This window comes from Micropterus dolomieu, linkage group LG02 (genome assembly GCF_021292245.1).
Source record: "Micropterus dolomieu isolate WLL.071019.BEF.003 ecotype Adirondacks linkage group LG02, ASM2129224v1, whole genome shotgun sequence".
Lineage (NCBI taxonomy): Eukaryota > Metazoa > Chordata > Actinopteri > Centrarchiformes > Centrarchidae > Micropterus > Micropterus dolomieu.
The window spans coordinates 24313927-24332764 of NC_060151.1; the positions used below are offsets into that span (position 1 = coordinate 24313927).

Sequence of the window (18838 nt, forward strand, 5' to 3'; positions counted from 1 at the left end):
ATGAATTCACTGTCTCCTGTCAGGGAAACTGTGTTGTCATGATTCACGGGAACCCACAGAAGAACACTGGCATGTGGGCTTCCCGAGCCTGTGAGATGGAAAATAATGGCTTTATCTGTCAAAGGCAACAAGGTGGGATATTGGGATATCTTTTTCTTCTTCTTCTTCTTCTTTCTTCTTCTTTCTTCTTCTTCCTTCTTTCTTTTTCTTCCTTCTTCTTCCTTCTTCTTCTTTCTTCTTCTTCCTTCTTTCTTTTTCTTCCTTCCTTCTTTCTTCTTCTTCCTTCTTTCTTTTTCTTCTTCTTCTTTCTTCCTTCTTCTTCTTTCTTCTTCTTCCTTCTTTCTTTTTCTTCCTTCTCCTTCTTCTTTCTTCTTCTTCCTTCTTCTTTCTTCTTCTTCCTTCTTCTTCCTTCTTCTTCTTTCTTCCTTCTTCTTCCTTCTTCTTCTTTCTTCCTTCTTCTTCCTTCTTCTTCTTTCTTCCTTCTTCTTCCTTCTTCTTTCTTCCTTCTTCTTCCTTCTTCTTTCTTCTTCTTCTTTCTTCTTCTTCCTTCTTCTTCCTTCTTCTTTCTTCTTCTTCTTTCTTCTTCTTCCTTCTTCTTCCTTCTTCTTCTTTCTTCCTTCTTCTTCCTTCTTCTTCTTTCTTCTTCTTCCTTCTTTCTTTTTCTTCCTTCTTCTTCTTTCTTCTTCTTCCTTCTTCTTCCTTCTTCTTCCTTCTTCTTCTTTCTTCTTCTTCTTTCTTCTTCTTCCTTCTTCTTCCTTCTTCTTCTTTCTTCCTTCTTCCTTCTTCCTTCTTCTTCCTTCTTTCTTTTTCTTCCTTCTTCTTCTTTCTTCCTTCTTCTTTCTTTTTCTTCCTTCTTCTTCTTCTTTCTTTTTCTTCCTTCTTCTTCTTCTTCTTTCTTTTTCTTCTTCTTCTTTCTTCTTCTTCCTTCTTCTTTCTTTTTCTTCCTTCTTCTTCTTCTTCTTTCTTCTTCTTCCTTCTTCTTTCTTTTTCTTCCTTCTTCTTCCTTCTTCTTTCTTCTTCCTTCTTCTTTCTTTTTCTTCCTTCTTCTTCTTTCTTCCTTCTTCTTCCTTCTTTCTTCTTCTTCCTTCTTCTTTCTTTTTCTTCCTTCTTCTTCTTCTTCTTCTTCTTTCTTCTTCTTCCTTCTTCCTTCTTCTTCTTCTTTCTTCTTCTTCCTTCTTCCTTCTTTCTTTTTCGTCCTTCCTTCTTCCTTCTTCTTCTTTCTTCTTCTTCCTTCTTCTTTCTTTTTCTTCCTTCTTCTTCTTCCTTCTTCTTTCTTCTTCTTCCTTCTTCCTTCTTTCTTTTTCTTCCTTCCTTCTTCCTTCTTCTTCCTTCTTTCTTTTTCTTCCTTCCTTCTTCCTTCTTCTTCTTCCTTCTTCCTTCTTCCTTCTTCTTTCTTCTTCTTCTTCTTTCTTCCTTCTTCTTCTTCTTTCTTCTTCTTCCTTCTTCCTTCTTTCTTTTTCTTCCTTCCTTCTTCCTTCTTCTTCTTCTTTCTTCTTCCTTCTTCCTTCTTTCTTTTTCGTCCTTCCTTCTTCCTTCTTCTTCTTTCTTCTTCTTTCTTTTTCTTCCTTCCTTCTTCCTTCTTCTTCTTCTTTCTTCCTTCTTCTTCTTCTTCTTCTACTGAATAATAACCATGGCAATGTCTGCTTTAAAAGTGCAGAATATTTGCATGACAAACTGTTCTCTTTGTAACTCTTTGTAATTTTTTCAGACTCAGGTCTCCCTCCGGCCCCGGCTCTTATTCCTGCCTCCCTGTCAAAGCCTGTGGAGTTGGGTGGAGTGACTTACCGGGTTGTGGAGAAGCGTCTGGACTGGACCGGCGCTCTGCACATCTGTGAATCTTTGAATGGGACCCTGGCCACTGTGAGGGATCCCTACCAGCAAGGTTACCTGACGCTGCTGATCAACAGCCTGCACCGGCCCGCTTGGATCTCTCTCTACAACTATGGAGTGAGCCTATTATCTTGCAGTATATCTTGTAATCATTCATAGAGTCACACAAGTACAGCTGTGTTTTTAGGCTTAAGAAACTGCATTGAATTTTTTTATGTTCTCAGGGACGGAGCTTCACCTGGCTAGGTGAAGAAGAAGTTGCATATTCAAACTGGAAAGATGGGGAGCCCAATCAAATGGCTGGATGCGGTCACATGACCACTACTGGGCAGTGGACTATGACTCCCTGTGATGCTAAACTGGAGGCTGCTATCTGTCAAATTAGTCGTATGTGTAAATTAACATGTTACACAAAATAACTCACCAGAATGCCATACAAAGTGCTGTTGCGTGTACATACATCTTACCTGTAATTTCCTTTGATAACATGTCAGCATTAAAGTACAGTACAGTTACTGTTTTTTTCTCCTTGCCAGATGAGCCTGTGGTTCACCAGTGGATCTACCCTGGCCAGTGCCCCCACTCTTTGGGAGAATGGGCTTGGATGCCTTTCAGAAACCACTGTTACGCCTTTAACCTGCAAAATCTGAAACTGCAGCAGGATGCACGCATGTCCTGTAAGAAAGGTAGGGAAGCGTTTCAGAAGTGCCCTCCCACCTCCACCATTCTGACTCTCCTCAGACTCCTGATGTGCTGCTCATACAGCTCATGATGCTGAATTGAAAGCCAATAAAGTGTAACACTGCAAACAAAACTACAAAATCAATCAATATGTCTAAATTGTGTGTTATTCATTGAGCCAGCTGCATAATCATTAATGCCTCCCTACACGATCAATTCCCATTTCTTTTTTATTCAGTCTCTGTGTGTTTCTTTCTGCCTCTCTCTTCTAGTTGGAGCAGAACTTCTCTCTATCTTGGATGAGACAGAGAATGGATTTATATGGGAACACATCCAGAGCTATGCAGAACAGGCACATGGAGCTTGGCTGGGCATCAGCGTGAAAGGTCCAGCAACGTTGCCTCAGACAGTGCCTTTCATCTCCCTCTACAGTAGCAACATTATTAACCTATAGATTTTCAAATGCTTTTTTAAAATCCAAGTTTATTAATTTAAGACCACCTTTAATGAAATTATCTGACTCCTAATTCAGAATAATCATGAAACAATTAATTAAGACTGTTTCTCTTGTGTCAAATTAATGTGATAAAGCAAAGTGCATTATCACGGAAAAGTTAATTTATTTAAACTGCATCATTATCTGTCAGTGCAATTAGATAATTTGAGTGAAATGCCCTGAAATATGCTTGGTAAGCTAACGAGAGGAACTGAATCAAATATTGAAAACCTCTATGACTGAACAGAGATATGTCAGTCAGAACATGATATTACAAATTAACTCTCCATAAGATAAAACTAAAGAAACAATTCTGAGTGTGTTTGAAGCTCTTCTGAGTGTATGTGCTTTTGTTCCTGCCGCAGGTAGAGGTCTAGTGTGGAGCGAGGACACAGAGATGTCGTACACCAACTGGGAGGCGCACGATGTCGCCTTCTCTGTTCTGTCTCCAAACTCCTGCTTCTGGATCCAGAGCAACAGTGGCCTGTGGAAGCCGGGCTCCTGCAGAAACCGCACACATGGAGTCATCTGCAAAGGGCCTCGCAGTAAGCACACACAAGAACACTTTAGTCAAGGGGAAGTCATTCTGAGAATCAGGTTTGAGATCAAACTAGTCAACACAAGAAACCAGAGCAAATGAAAACTGGAAGTGTCTTTTAATCTCAAACTAATCACTTTTATTTTAATTGTCCTCTCTTCCATTTGCAGGTGCTGAGACCTCAGCTACAACGTGTAAGAATGATTATCCTCTGCCATGTTATTCTGTTCACTTGAAACTTATCATAAATATCTGCATGTACACCAGAAAGTGAATTATTAATACGTATCTTGACATCCCACTTCTCCCTCTACCTAGTTGAAGGTGACCACCTGCCCACTCTGATTGTTGTCATGGTGACGGGCCTGGTGCTGGTGGTGCTGATTGTCTCTGTGATCTACTTGTACCGTCGGCGAACTGTTGGGTCCCGGGGGTCTTACGAAGGAGCCCGCTATAGCCGCACCAACTCCAGCCTCGCAGAGCAGACTGAGAAGAACATCCTGGTGTCCGACATGGAGCTGAACGAGCAGCCAGAGTAGCAGGACTGACAGACCCAGGACTGGAACCAACCTGACACAGGAGAGGCTGATCGTCAACCTTCAACGTGCTGACTCAGATACACATTGTATGTTTTTGTTGTCTCTTTTGAAACAAAAAAAAAAGATTTTTAAAGTGCTGAAGGGCTGTGTAGAGCACAGCAGATGTTTAGTTCTGAAATTGAATCCCCACCTTCTCAATCCTCTTTTGCCAAGACTTTAGAGTCCTACCAAATTCTCTCAGATCCTTCCATATGTACAGCTTTTCCCCAAAAGCACTCATTAAGGCCATAAATGGATCTACTGGGAGTTTAGTTTTATTGCAGCTGGAAAAGTTCAACATAAAATTTGCTTTATGAAATTACTCCTCACGTCTTCCTTGGTGCCAAAGTAAATGTTTGCTCGGTGTATATTTCTTTCCTGTTCCCATTTTTTGATTGAAAGACGTTCAAAGTACTATCACAGTCACCGATCGACTGAACTATTAGTCTCTGTCCTCGCAGTCACAGTCTTCTTCAGGACCAAATTCATTTTTTCATTTTTTTTTTCATTTTTTGTCATGACAGTATTTACCTGAAACTGATTTGTATTTTCGTTGCTTCATTATGTCCATGTCCTTCCCATTGATTTGTCACTATCTGTGCAGCTGTAGAGAACTCTTACTGATGATGCATGTGGGGTTTTTGTAAGCCTGCCTCTCTCCTCCTTTCTGATCTGCCACGTCAGCACCAGCTGCCACACGAGGAGAAGAGGAAGAAGTCCAAATGTGAATGTGTGGGAGTTGACAGGGACCATTATTAGTGGTGACCTCAAACCGTCTGAGGGCAGTATGTGCACATTACCAATACTAAGTTCTGTGGAGAACATAGTATTGAAAGCTAGTCTTTATATAGACTACATTGTCTTTTTTGGTACTGCAGGACTGAAGGATGTCATCAAATGATCCGACTTTCAGTTTCCATGGCTTTGTGTACATTTTGGCACTTTCTGCTATTATCTTGAGCTAATTCAATATTAGTCATCCACTTGCCTTTAGTCCTTATCCTTATGGCACAGTTGCTGCTCTGTGATTCCAAACTTTTGTTTGTTTTGGCTCTTCATGCCACCATCTGGAGCGGATTCAGCAATTTTTAAGGACAGTAATTTTCTTTGTATGCACCGTGAAAAAGTTTTGCAATTTGTTATTTGTCTGATTCATCATTATTATGGGCCACAGTTCACTTCTTTGTATGTTTTATTACTGAGATATTTTTCTCTCTTTGTCTTTTTAATGATGCTGGTTTCAATATGCGTTTTGACTTAAATATGGCTGGTAAAGACATTCGGAAACTTTCCTACCTTTGGATAATTGCCAAAGCTTGAACTTCGCCTTGCCTCACAAAGGAAAACATCCCTCATGATAATGACACCGTTGTATATATGAGAGCCAAAGAATGTTTTAAAAGTGAATTCACTACAAGAGAAAAACATAATTTTCAGATTTCACTTCAACACTGCTTAATGACCACATTTTCCAGAGTTCATTTGCCACCTGAAAGCTCTTGCCTCTGAGTGCATTTCTGTCTTCCTTTTTGATGGAATGCTTTGGAGCCTTTTCAGTCTGAAGCTTTTGGTGTTTCACAGTGCTGCTGTGAAAAAAAGAGCTTTTTTGCTCCATGACTTGGACTAAGATAGAGGGGGAAGGGCGGAGGATAAGTAGAAGTGTGAGAGTGTGAGTGTGTGAGTGTGTGTGTGTGTGTGTGTGTGTGCGCAGTCTCCAGCTGTGGAATGTTGAGTCGGCAAGAAGAGCTCAGTGGCACGTCTGGAACCAATCAGAGAAGGAGGGCTCAGGGACATGAGGGGTCAGAAAGAAGAGGAGAAAGGAAAACTAGACAAAGTAGAAAAAGGGAAAAAGGTGGAGTGTGAGGAGGAGTCAGGGATGAAGGAATAGGAGAAGGAGGAGTGTAAAGGGTGCATTGTTTTGTCCCAGGCTTGCCCCGGCCTCTGCTGGTGGTTTACTGTACAGGTTTGTCTTGATATGCAGATGTGAATTGGTTGAGGTGAAGGTGTGAAGGTGCAACAACCCTCAGTGCGTTCCCCAGTGAGATCATGTCTATGATGCAGGCCGGCTCTTGTCCCTGTGAAGATTACCCCAAGCACCTGTTCAACATTTTTTTGAAAGTTTTTGTGTCATTTTTATATGAAATGAATAAAGTCTATGTTCTCAAATCTTTTGCTTGCACAATTATTTATCGATTATTATTCCTTGTGCGACAGATTCTTATGTGAAATTGTTACCTGTTTGCTCTCACAAACAGAGAGAAACAGTAGGTTATATCCTCAATTTGTTTGTAACTTAGAGGTAAGAGCTAGTGAGTTTTATAAGTCAATGAGCTGGGAAATTAAATGAGGAATTGATGTGTAAAATGTGGACTGCGATGTTGATGTTTTTCCACTAGAGGGCACGCCTTGCCCGCTGTATGGAACACGTCCTCCTGTTCATGCTGTCATTTCATTCACTTGACCATTTGAGCCTCCCTTCCCTGAATCGGCAGAAGTACACAAACCAACTTAGAGCTACCCCTGTGTGTTGTTATCATTTAAATAATATCCATCTAGTTAGAGTAAGATTAGCAGCTAGAAGCCATATCCCCATCCCCCAGGTGGATTACGTTTGAACAGGTAGACCAACACAGAGACAAGGGGAGGATTAAAACCCAACACCTGGTGTAACAGGAGCTTGTGGCTCTTCCTGCCAGAGGCCTTCACCCCTGCAGCTTCACATCCAGTAAATTGCTTGTTATTCAAATCAAACTGGCTCTCTGTAATCCGTCTCACTTAGGATGGATGTCACAACTCATCCAACTGCATGCCGCAGGCACTCAGTTTAAAGCATCCAGGGGTTATACTCCAGCAACTGTTTGTAAGTTTCACAGCCCCTTCGCTTGTTGTTTTGAATGTGTCTCTGGTATATGGGAACTATCTGAAAGGAACCTTTGCTTATTCTTTAAACAATTAATTTTTCTGTCTGTTGAATTTCAGACTCGGCTCAGGCTGTGTTAAACATCTTTATGAATCGCCTTATTTGCAGGCTATAGCAAGTAGTACTCTAAATACTTTACTCTAATACATGGATACATTGTACTAATGTTTTAGTATTGTTTTGTCCTCAAAATTTATTGAGAAGCTTGCTAGATACCTGACTATTTCAGGTGCACTCAAGTACCACAATGACTGAGAAACACATTTAATTGAAATGTTTCCCTGGCAACAGCTGAAGGAAATTTTAAGTTATATATATAGTTTGATACCATGTGTGTGATACAATTTTACCCATCTCCATCATCTTTTATCATGACAAGACCTGAACTATCCCCTTGATATGTTTCTTTGCAGCTGTTCTACCGCCTACTTTTCATTTTATTGACTTCAGTTTATTAGCATTCTTTATAGCAGCAATTGCCCTGCTTTTTGGCCTTTTCTCTTAGTTCCCCATTCGATGATGCACTAATGGCTAACTAAGAGGTCATGTGAGTAATGTAAAATTGAGGTGAAAATGGTTGAATCATGATGAGATGGTGACCTATGAGCTTCTCTCTGCAAATGCACAGCAACCATAGCTAAAGCTGCAACCATTTTGCCTGAGGCATCCTGAATGCACCTGTGTGGGGTTTTGGAGTTTGAAGACAGGCAGCGGTGGCAGAGATCTCTGCTCTGGGAGTAACAGAACAATATCATTGCTTCTTCCTCCTCGCCTCCTCTGAGATACTTGAGTAAAACCCTTCATGATTAATTAACCAACAAAACAGGATAGAAATGAGAATGAAGCTCTTCAAATTGCTCAGCTCATGCCTAATCAATGTCCTCTTAATTTGAAGGTTTGATGTTCAGTTCCCGCTCTTGTGTTTTTTCACAATCTGCTGTTTATTCCCCCTCCTCCCACTCCAAGTTTTCTTTCTATCTGGGTGTTGGTACTGCAGGTTGAGGGAGGGGAAGCAGAGAGAAAGTGGCGTTAACAAGTGAAATTAAAAACCCATTCACTCTCCTCAGTCATCCATTTGGAGGCTGGCCAAAGAAGAAGCAGCTGTTGGACTGGCAATGGAGGAGAGAGACACAGAGAGTGAGAGAGAGAAAAAGAGAGAGAGAGAGAGAGAGAGAGGAAAATAGTATTCAGGAAAAGAGAGAGAGATTTTTGAAAGGAATAGGATCATGCTCATGCTCTTCCCTCTGAAAACCAGCAGTGGAATGGGCTCTTTTGAAAAGAAGCTGCCTAATAAAACACTACTGTTGGCTTATATAATCAATTTCTTTTAAATCTTCTTGTCCAAAATAGTATATATGAATCTGACTATGCAGCTTTTCAGAAAATAGCCCATGCTGACAACCACTTTAATTTAGTTCCTATTTACAAAACAATATGTACTGATTAAGCTTGTGGGTGTAAAAAATGCACTTAAGAAACAGTAATGTATTTGGACATATGTGTAATCTGTACCAGCGGGTGTTCTCAGGTACTTGTCACTCTGTATGATTTGTCTTGCTGGCTGCTTGTGTTGTTGTCATGTCAAGTGCTTGAGTGTCAATCAGTCAATTCTCTGGGGTTTTTTTGGCACTGATGATGGCTATTTTAAATGGGTCAGTTCAACCAGATCACAAAATACTCAAACATTCCTAGATATACATTATAATCAGCCATGCAGATATTTTCGGTTTTACCTGCATGTGCAGAGGTTTCGAGATATTTACCTTTGTAATTTGTGCTGCCATCCCAAAGGGAAGACCTCCTTTTATAATGTATTGCTTTATTTCTCTGTCTCAATATACAATGTATCATGATGTAATACATTTCATGGAGATTCAGATGAGACAAAGTCACAATGTAAAATAACCAGATGGTAATTTCTGTTTGGCTCATTCAGTGAATTAACTATCTGCAATGTCAAGGTAGTCCATCACATTTATGAAATATTCTTATAAATATTATTTTAAAGCCAAAATTGCTATAAGTCAGTCCTGCTCAGTGATTTGCTACATTGCTCACAATAGACTAATACAGTGAGGAGCATACACTGTAGTAAAGTCTGAAGGTTGATGCATTTATTTCATTGTTGCCAAGTCCTACCCAACGGATAATTATGGAGATGAATGGAACTTGGTTTCTAGTGCCTGAAGCATTAAAAAATGACATTTGGAAAAATTCAGAAACAATGTTTCACTCTAGTCCTTGTTTCTTGCTGTGAACAGTTTTCACTGGAACTACTTTTCACTGAACAAATGTCACTGACAGATATGTCAAAACATCATCAAATAAAACCTCAACTGGAAGCATGGCTAGATAGGGGCAAGTGAGAAAAAATTTTTTGTATGTGTGATTTTGGTGAACTGAACATCTAATCTATCTGAACAGAGACTATTCAAAAAGGGGAACATTTCTAATAGTTATAGTTATGCTTTTAATTGGTTAAAGCATACTTGCGCTGCACCTGTTTCACTGTATATCGACAATGATAACCCCGTCTCTGTTATCTGCAGTAGTACGAGCTCTTGACTGAGATTGCTTCTGGTGTGTCATCATGCGGTATGACTGCTCGCCATCCACCTGTTGTCACTTCTAGATGCTTGTCATTGCCAATCCCCTCTGAACTGTGAGCGTGGAGTCAATATAATAATCTCCTTGGCCAGTGGGTCGCCTGATAAACACTTTGCAGACACACTGACATACCCAGAGATGATGCACTTCAGGCCCCATCTGGAATCAACCATTGATTTTTTTTTGTCAAAATTATTCTTTTATGGCCATGAAAACAACCCCTGTGCCTGCTTCGGGATCAAGTCCCTAATCTTTGTCCAAATCAAAGGCTGCACACTTCAAAGTGTCTGGATCAGCAGAGACACTCTCAGAGCAGCAACACCAGAGCAGGAGGAGGAAAAAAAGGCTTTGCTCTCACTTTGCTGTCCAAACTCATTTTAACTCCCGTCTTTCTTCTCCCTCCTCATCATTCCAGCGAGTTTGCAGGTTTCAGTTTGTGTGTGTGTGTGCTGTGATGGACATGGTCGTAAGAGAGAAAAGTTGGAGGGCCAGGAGGATCGAGGGTGTGCAGAGGCAGGTTGGGGGTGGTGGGGGATGCTTGGAGGACTAGAGCCTGGGTGTGGTGCAGTTATCTCCCCTGCGCAGAAGAGAACATGTCTTTGCCTGCGGGATGCTGCTCTTTCTCAGGCCAAGGACAGCATCCATGTGGTGAAAAGGATTACGGGCACACTGTTCCCAGTCTCTGCCTTTGGGGAAGCCAGAATCTGCACTTGGTTGTCTTGTTTGTTGGCCATTTTTCAGGTATGTAATCAGCATCCCTAATGAGTCTAATTATTGTCTGCAAAGTTTGCTAATTTGTAAAATAAACCCTTCAATTGACAGATGACAAATCAATGAGGGAGATGAGATTTAGGCAAGAAAAGTGTCTCACTCTCTTTTTTATTCTCATTTTCTGCTTCTGAAACACAACAACTATTTGGAGGTTTAACAAGAGCACATCGTAAAGTGAATTAGCAGTGACAGGATCACTACACAAGGTCTCCATTCCTCTATCTGCCTGATGATAATTTCTTACTGTAAACAACAAAAGGTACCATTATCACCCCTAACCAGGGGTAGGATTAGACACTTCCTCATTTGCATGAATTTGCACCCCAAAATAATAATAAGAGGCACAAATAAGGAAGAAATAGAGACAAAAGGTGAAGTTAATTTATGGAAAGCTCAGCTGCTCCGATACTCACTGCTTTGAAGCTTAATCCGTTATTAACCCCCACAACATTAGGCATTCACACATGAACATGCATGTGTGCACACACTTTCTCATGCACATACACACCTCAAAGAGCTGAGGATTCCTGAGTCAGGGGAACAAGGTACTGAAGCCAATATTACTCCTCTGGGAAATAAAGATAGGCCGAGGGTGCAGAAGGAGTGAGATGAGGCTACTGTGAAGACACATCGCAGAGCAACAACCCAATCCCACTTGTGTTTACTCTCGCTGGTTTCCAGGGAAATGGCAGGAGTCTCTGCATTTGCTATAGTGGCAAACCCACTTGGAGGAGAAAATCTCAGCCTTGAAAATAAAATGTTCCATTCCTGAGAGTGTTTTCTCTTTGTGCAGCAGGTTTCTTACAATGTGACTATGCAGACTGCAAGTATGTTCGTGTGTGTGTGTGGACATGTCTTTAACAAATAGCTTCATAAAACAAGAGACACTGTTTTCTAACTAGAAGGTTACTAGGCTTAATCTCATTATTGACCTACCTTTGCATGAACATGAACATGTTACATCTCAGTAGCCATCCTTTATTACTTTAAATTAACTGAGTTAAAATAAATGCACCTATCTTTGTGTTTTTCTGTGGATAAGTGTGCATGTGTGTGTGTGTGTGTGTGTGTGTGTGTGTGTTTCACCCAGTGGTTTGCTGCTGAGTGTTTTCCTCTGTGAAGTAGTCAGGATATGCAGAGATGAGCTCCATTGTTGGCATAAATTGCTTGGCCCAGGCATGCTGCCTCTCCACTGGGCATCTCCCCCCTCATTCTGATCGATCTAATCCTCAGCTATAATGAGTTTCTCTGTCTGAGAGCGAGGGGTGGGCCAGGCCATGAAGAGGAGAGGAGGAAAGTGAGTGGGAGGCGGTGGAGAAATGGGGCCTACTGGTGGTGTGGGTAGTGATTAAAGATATATTTACAGAGGTACAGAGTTGGAAAGATATGATCTGACAACAGATGTTCTTTCATGAAGTGAACTGTTTCTCCATTCAGTGTCTAAGGGTGTACCGTGCCAGCGCACGTTTAACCCCCAAAGCGGGGTTCGTTTGACCAGTGTGATCATTCCATGCCGTGCCCGGGCATGGTTAGGCTGGACTCATGGTACTCATCTAGTGTGATCGCAGTCCCCCGACACAAATTCCACTGGCACAGGCGGGACAATCGTGCTTGGGCACGGTACAAGGAAACCAGGCCTAGTGTGAGTCCAGGATATTACATTGAAGAATAGAATAGGATGTAGGACCTATCTAGATCCACCTGTAATAATTTACCTTGTATTTTTTTATTACTAAATTATTAATGTTAAAATTGTTTATTCATAGCAATCACACTTTTTCAAAGCCAAAGTGATTGTAATCGAAATATGTGGAACAATGAAAAGTAAGCTAGTCATCAGAGAGATTATTGGCCATACTAATAATTACCTGACATACATTAGCTGCACTAATCGATATTTTAATATTTACAAAAGAGTTAGAGATGATGAGGAAAGTGGAGCATTCAGCTGCAAAAGAGCCAGATATTTCCCCCAGGAGGGGGTGGACAAAAAGGTGGCACAACAATTAGTTATTGCAGGTTTAGCAAATAAAGTTAACATCCTAATCCAGCTGTTTTGTACCGTCCAAATAGGTTTAGCCACACAACAAACTAGCTAGCTAATAGCTACCTAGATTTTTTTTTGCCACTGTTTGGGTGAAATGAAAGTAGAGCAAAAATACTAAGTGGATCTATATACATAATACATCTAAGCAAACAAATCAGACTTTCTGAATGCTCAACCCCAGAACACACACAAAGAACAACCCCCAAAACGTCCTGCATACTCAGCTGGAACCAGGGAGGGAGGTTACGATGAAAGGCAATGTTGCTTCCAGAGACCAGAGAACCAAAGAGGCGAATAACAAAACCCAGAAGCTGAGACAAAACAGAGAGGACTGCCTGTAGTTCACAGGCCGACTGTCCATCATCTCCCAGAGAGCCGGCACTCTGCACATCAAGGTAGAAGATTTCTCACTACATAAAAAGGCTTTAGAGGAGCAATAAGTCATACAGAGCCAACATCTCTCTGAATATATATTACCCCTCTCTGAACCTTCACATGATGTGTCCAACAGGCCTGTATATGTCTGGTCGACTTCATCTCAGTCCTTATGTTCAACAAAAGAAGAGAGCATGCACTGTTTATCAAGTTTAAACATGATGTGTGAGAACTTTCCCCTTTCTAAGAACAGGTCACTATTTCTGTCTTTCTTTTAAGTGTAAGTTCTCTTCCATCTATTATAAAATAGCAGTTGTACAGTTAGCAAGTAGGGCTGCAACTAGGGGGAAGAAAGACAATACTTTATCAATACACCTGTGTGTAGTGTAAACATGTAGAAAGGGTTCATTTAATCATCTCTGTCCTCAGTCTCTCATCCTGTATGTTTTATACACAGCTAACGTTAGCTTGGTAATTAGCCAAATGTTACAAACAAGCTGTCTGGAGAATAGACTGGTCTGTAAAATGTGGCACATTGTTGTGACTGATGATTATTTTCGTTCACTTCATTCCTATAAATTCCTCTATATATTTGTCAGTTACTGATTAATATGACAATAATGAATCATGTCAGAAAATATTTTTTAAGAAACGGCCATCACAATTTCCCTGACAAGGTTATGTCTTCAAATTGCTTGTTCCATCTGATCAACAGCCCTAAAGCAAAAATGATTCAATTTACGATGATTTCAAATAGAGGGAAGCAGCAAATTCTCACAGTGCAGAAGCTGAAACAAGTAGGCATTTTTGCTTAATAAAGAAGTTAAATGTTTTTTCAGTTATCAAATGTTTTGTCGATTACATTTGTCAGTCAAGCCATCGATTTATCAACTGATCTTGTCATCAGTATCTAAAACAGTGCTGCTGTGTCTTCGTATGCTCTGCGTATCTTTGCATGGTTAAGCATCTCTTAGTGGTTTAGCAGGGTCGAGTATAGCTAATCTGACCACCACGTGCCTTCAAGGCAATGGCCTGGCGTGGCAGAGGAGTCCGTGTGAAAGGCCTCTTTGTTGAGCCGTGTCATCATTTGTATTCAGCAGGATCAAAGTCTCCTCGGCTGCTTTCAAATTTGTCCTGTGGCTAGTGTTGCTGGAGGAGTGAATGACAATGTCAAGGGATACAGAAGAGCTGCAAATTTACATAGAAATGGCCCTCGATATGAATGTGTATCAAATCAGTCCACAATTTGGGATTGTGTGGGCATGTATCTGTGGTTGTCCTACATTTCCTCAAGTGTGTGTGTGTGTGTGTGTGGGGGGGGGGGGTTGTTGAAGTCAATTTTATAGCTATTTTTCTCAGTATAACACATTTTTAGAATCTTTTTATGTCAATTGGATAGTCCAACAGTGAAGTTACAGACATGTTATTCCTAGCCCTATGATACCTTGCTTGGACAGGATAATGTAATCTTATACCTGTCTCATACTACCAAAGGATTAGTGGACAACCTGAAGACATGACCTCAGATAGCAATAACAAAGTCAGTAAGCTTAGCGTTAGCTAAGTGGTGTGGTTATGTGGGATTCTGAGGCTCTGACTTGGCTCTGTGTCTGCTTTTAGATAAGGTTCTGTCCCACCTCCATAAATACACCACGTCTGACTTTTAAGATTGTTCAGTAAATTTGCTGATTATGCTACTATCCAGGCAGGCACATGATCACATTACCCTGTTTTAAGTGTGATAGTTTGTGTCCACACATTTATTTCCCCTATAATATCTAAGAAAAGAGAAGACACCTGTAAAATAGCTCTTGCAGATGCTGGTTATGTTAAAGGATTAACCACCATTAATTCACGCAAGGCTTCATAGGGTGAGGAATAAGGTGGAAGGGAAGGGAAAGAAAGTAAATGTTGCAGTTACATGGTTTAGTCTTCACCACTAAGTCATCAGGATGCCACTTCTTCATTACATCACTTAAAGGGAAGTTATGGTTTATTATTGAACTGTTCTATTTTCATTCTTTTGGCCCTCATTCCTATTAGTTATGACATTGGACTCACTAATTAATGCTGGAATCTGGGAACTTGGCAAGGGGCAAAAACATGAGCTGTCAGATGAGCAAACGCGTTTTAAAGAGGTGGTATTATGCTTTTTGGCTTTTTCCCTCTCCTTTACTGAGTTATATATCTTTTTTGTGCATGCTCTGAACCGCTTGAAAACAGCTTGTTTGTAGTCCAGTCCTTCACTTCCTTTACTTGTGACGTCACAATGAAAACTCGTCATAAAGCTTGCCAAGCAGCTAGCGGGGTCAGGCACGCCCTCAAACCAAGCTAGTCTGAGAGGAGCATAATACCACCTCTTTAAACAAACTCACAATTTCAACAAACTTGTTTGGAAAGGAAAACCAAGACAAAAAGCAGTGGTGGATGAAGTAGCCTACACAAATCCTGTACTTGAGTAAAAGTACAGATACCTTTGCTGAATGTTAGTCTTCAATTTAAGTTTTCAATTTAAATTTCTACTTCAATCAAAGTACTAAAGCTTTTAAATATACTTAAGTATCAAAAAGTAAAAAGTACTCTTGGTGTGGTTATGCTTGTCAGAGGTCGCTGACATGACAAACAGAATGATCATCAAAATAGTTGCCAATTACATTTTTGTAAATCAACTAATCGTTTTAGCTTAACTTATACAAACTGTTGGGTAGTTTAATTCCTAACAAAACATCATATTTTTTAAACTCTTCAAATGGTTTGTGTTTAAAAATCTTACTTTGTAAATTAACTAGTAACTGGGGCTGAGAAACAAATGCAGTGAAGTAAAAGGTAGTATAAACGTAGTATAATGAAGGATTACCTTGGTGAGTAAATTGTTATCCTTACTGAACGATGACAAAGAGACACACAGAAGTTTTAAAACTGCACAATCACCTCTTAATACAAAAGGCAAATCTGTGAAAACAAACAAAAAACACAATTTTCAAAGCACATCTGGTCTTTTGATAATTAGATTAACATTAGACTACTAAATCTATGTTATTTATGTTTTCTAATGCTGTTAGTCTGTTTAGACCACACAATTCTGTAAACAACTACAGAAGTAAAATATATTTCCAGTTTGGATCAGCTGAAAAACATACAAAATTTTGATTTTTCATCATTAAAGCTAGGGTAGGTAATGCATTTCAGAAGCATTTTTTAAAAAAAATGTTTGCTGAAATTCTCTGTACATCCTGACAGCAATAAATCAAATGCACTGAATCTGTGGCTGTGCTGGACTGCAATAAGCCTAAATTCCCATGGCTTCAAAGGGAAGGACTGAATGAGGGGGTGGGATTGTTTCAGTTGGATACTTTCAAAATCAATGTCTCTTACCAGTTCTGCAACAACAACCCTAGCTTTAAGAAAAGTTCGTTAATTATATGCATATGTAAATGTAACTCAGATTTACATGTTAAAAAAAACATTGGTCCTTTAACTTTCAACAGATGCTGTGTATTTGTTAAAATGTCCACTTTAGATTGAGGACATTTTGATCTGTAATTCCACATTAACAATCATTTGTTTCACTTAGTGGGTCAAATCAGTTATAATCGTGCAAGCCTGCCAGATGGCTGCATGTCACAGCTTGGCCTTTCTCCTCTTCATCACTTACGAGAAAGGCAGTCAGACCATACAGCGATAGCTGGCTGCATTGACATCCACTGTCTTCATTAATATGGCAGACACACAACAGAAAATCAATAGGGTCGTTGTAGACTTAATAAAGGTAATTTCTCCACGGTCCAGCCTCATGCGACGTCAAAGTACCAGGCTTATTTCTCAACCTATTTTATCCTTCTCCACTATTCCGTTTGTGGCAAAATGCAGGAGTGATCGATGCATGAGCCATTAAAACTTTTAAAAGAATATTGTGAAAGAGAAAGGTGAAGGCTTTATTTTATGACTTGAAATTTTCAATCAAATAGTTTGTTTAGTGTGGTGGATAGGGCACTTTTATGAGCCCTCTCTGCCCCCTGTTAGACCATGAAGGTGAATATGAATTGAACTGATCAGCCATTTCACAGTCACAGCACCACTTTCACATATAATATTCACTGTCTCAGTACAGAACTTAAAGAATAAGTATTATCCATGCGCCGATGCATCTGTCCCTGCACTGTATACTTGACTGATCAGTGTACATATATTCTATATTACTATATATAATGTATCTTTTACTTTATAAATGTTGCTCCATTTTCTTCTTCTTGCACAGTTGATTGAAACTCGGATAAAGATTCCACACATCAATGCACACTCAGTCACATTTTATGTAAATCTGTCTCTCCATCTGGAGTGAACAGCCAGCAACACCCTATCCAAATATGAAAAACATGTACTTTTTATCTACATCTTTAATTTAAATATATATAATACAACACAAAGTTCTTTCACAGCACACATTTACATACATACAGATCATTTCTGTACATACATACAAACTCTCTGTGGGCAGAATGTTGTGAAAAGTTATATTCTAAAACTTTCATATTATCATACCCCTCATATATCAGATGTCCAGACTATATCATTGCTTTAATGTTCTTTTTGTCTGTATTTTCCATTCCTTCTTTTTTGCATCTTCTTAAAGCTTTACTCCACTTTTTTTTTACACATTTATCAATGGGCGTAGTCACATTTTTACATACTGTACAAAGTTTGAACTGTTTTGAACAGATTTGGCTGTTTACCTGATCCCCTACAGTATTTTCTATGCTCAACTGCTCCAAAAGCCCTGTTTTCTGACATGCATCAATAAAGTTTCATCTTAATCCATTTATTTGTCCTCACCAAAGCTTGGCATTCTCCATCTATATAAATGGGAGTAATATTGTCCCTAAAGGCTAACAATCAGCCAAAGTAAATAAGAAAATGTCTCCTGAGAGGACTAAGGAGTGAGCATTTAAATGACTGTTGCAGGGTGGACAAGAGGCTGGATAAGACGTTGGTTAAAAAGGATTGTCTAAACTGGTGTGTAGCCTTTGGCGAGAGATTAAATTATAAATAGGAAACTGTGGTGGAGCTTGCCTCGCAGCCATGCATCAGATCAAGGACAGTTTCAGCCTGTACACTATTAAGATAGTTTCCGGATTAAAATTCTTTTAAAGTAGGATTTTAGTCTGTTCGAAGTTTCTTTTCCTCTCCACTTGGACTAGCAGGTTAATCTGCTGTAGTTTGAGCTCAACAGCCATCAGAAACTGCTCTCTGCCTTTATGAGGGAAGTTGCAGCACGACCAGTGGAGTCATACATAACTATGACACCATCCAAACCAAGCCTTGGATTGTCAGTATTATCCTGAGTACCCAGAAAAGCTTCAATGTTGTGAAATGTATTGTCCCATTCTAAGCTTCTTCAAGGCAGTTGACTAGTCTGTGTGGACAGAAATGCCCACGGCGAGCCCAAGGGAGTTGACTAAGAAGACAGCGGCCCTGCTTTGGCCTGGGGCTTGTTGTCTGTGCATGTCGACCCGATGCTCGCGTATTTATCATCTCATCTCCTCTCTCGGCTACTGACATGCCTTCGGATGTAAAGCGCTCCTTTATGAATTTTAATGTCCACTCCTGATCTTGACCCACTGCCTAGACGGAAAATCTAATACGCTAAAAACCACTGACATACTTTGCCAGCATGCGAGCGGTGTCCGAATAGAACAGACACATGGGAGCATGGATCGGTGGTGTTCACTAAAAGCGAGGCACATGCTCAGTTATTTAATGGACATTGAGAGGGAGAGTGGTGGATAAGGATTAAGAATTCAAAGAAAACTGAGATTGTATGCGCAGGGACTTTGCTGGCTACAGATGGACAACAAAGATTATTTTCAAGTACATCAAGAAAAGGCAGTTGTAGTTTGTCCCTTGATAAAATAAATCACTTAAAAGTTCTCTTACAAGGTTGACATATCCCTTCCACTTACCTGCAAGGCTTAATTAGAGTCATCACTTCGGTCAT

At 40.1% G+C, this 18838-nt stretch overlaps 1 protein-coding gene across 1 annotated transcript in view; it reads left to right on the forward strand.

The window, feature by feature from the left end:
• LOC123967305 (C-type mannose receptor 2-like) overlaps positions 1-6289 on the forward strand; it is a 14654-nt gene extending 8365 nt beyond the window's left edge. The window contains exons 5-12 of the mRNA XM_046043375.1: positions 24-132; positions 1709-1947; positions 2055-2217; positions 2367-2516; positions 2784-2897; positions 3373-3552; positions 3716-3739; positions 3864-6289. Of these exons, the coding sequence (XP_045899331.1) occupies positions 24-132; positions 1709-1947; positions 2055-2217; positions 2367-2516; positions 2784-2897; positions 3373-3552; positions 3716-3739; positions 3864-4084 (1200 nt within the window). The 3' untranslated portion in view covers positions 4085-6289. The remainder of the gene's footprint in view (positions 1-23; positions 133-1708; positions 1948-2054; positions 2218-2366; positions 2517-2783; positions 2898-3372; positions 3553-3715; positions 3740-3863) is intronic.
• Positions 6290-18838: the final 12549 nt, after the last annotated feature.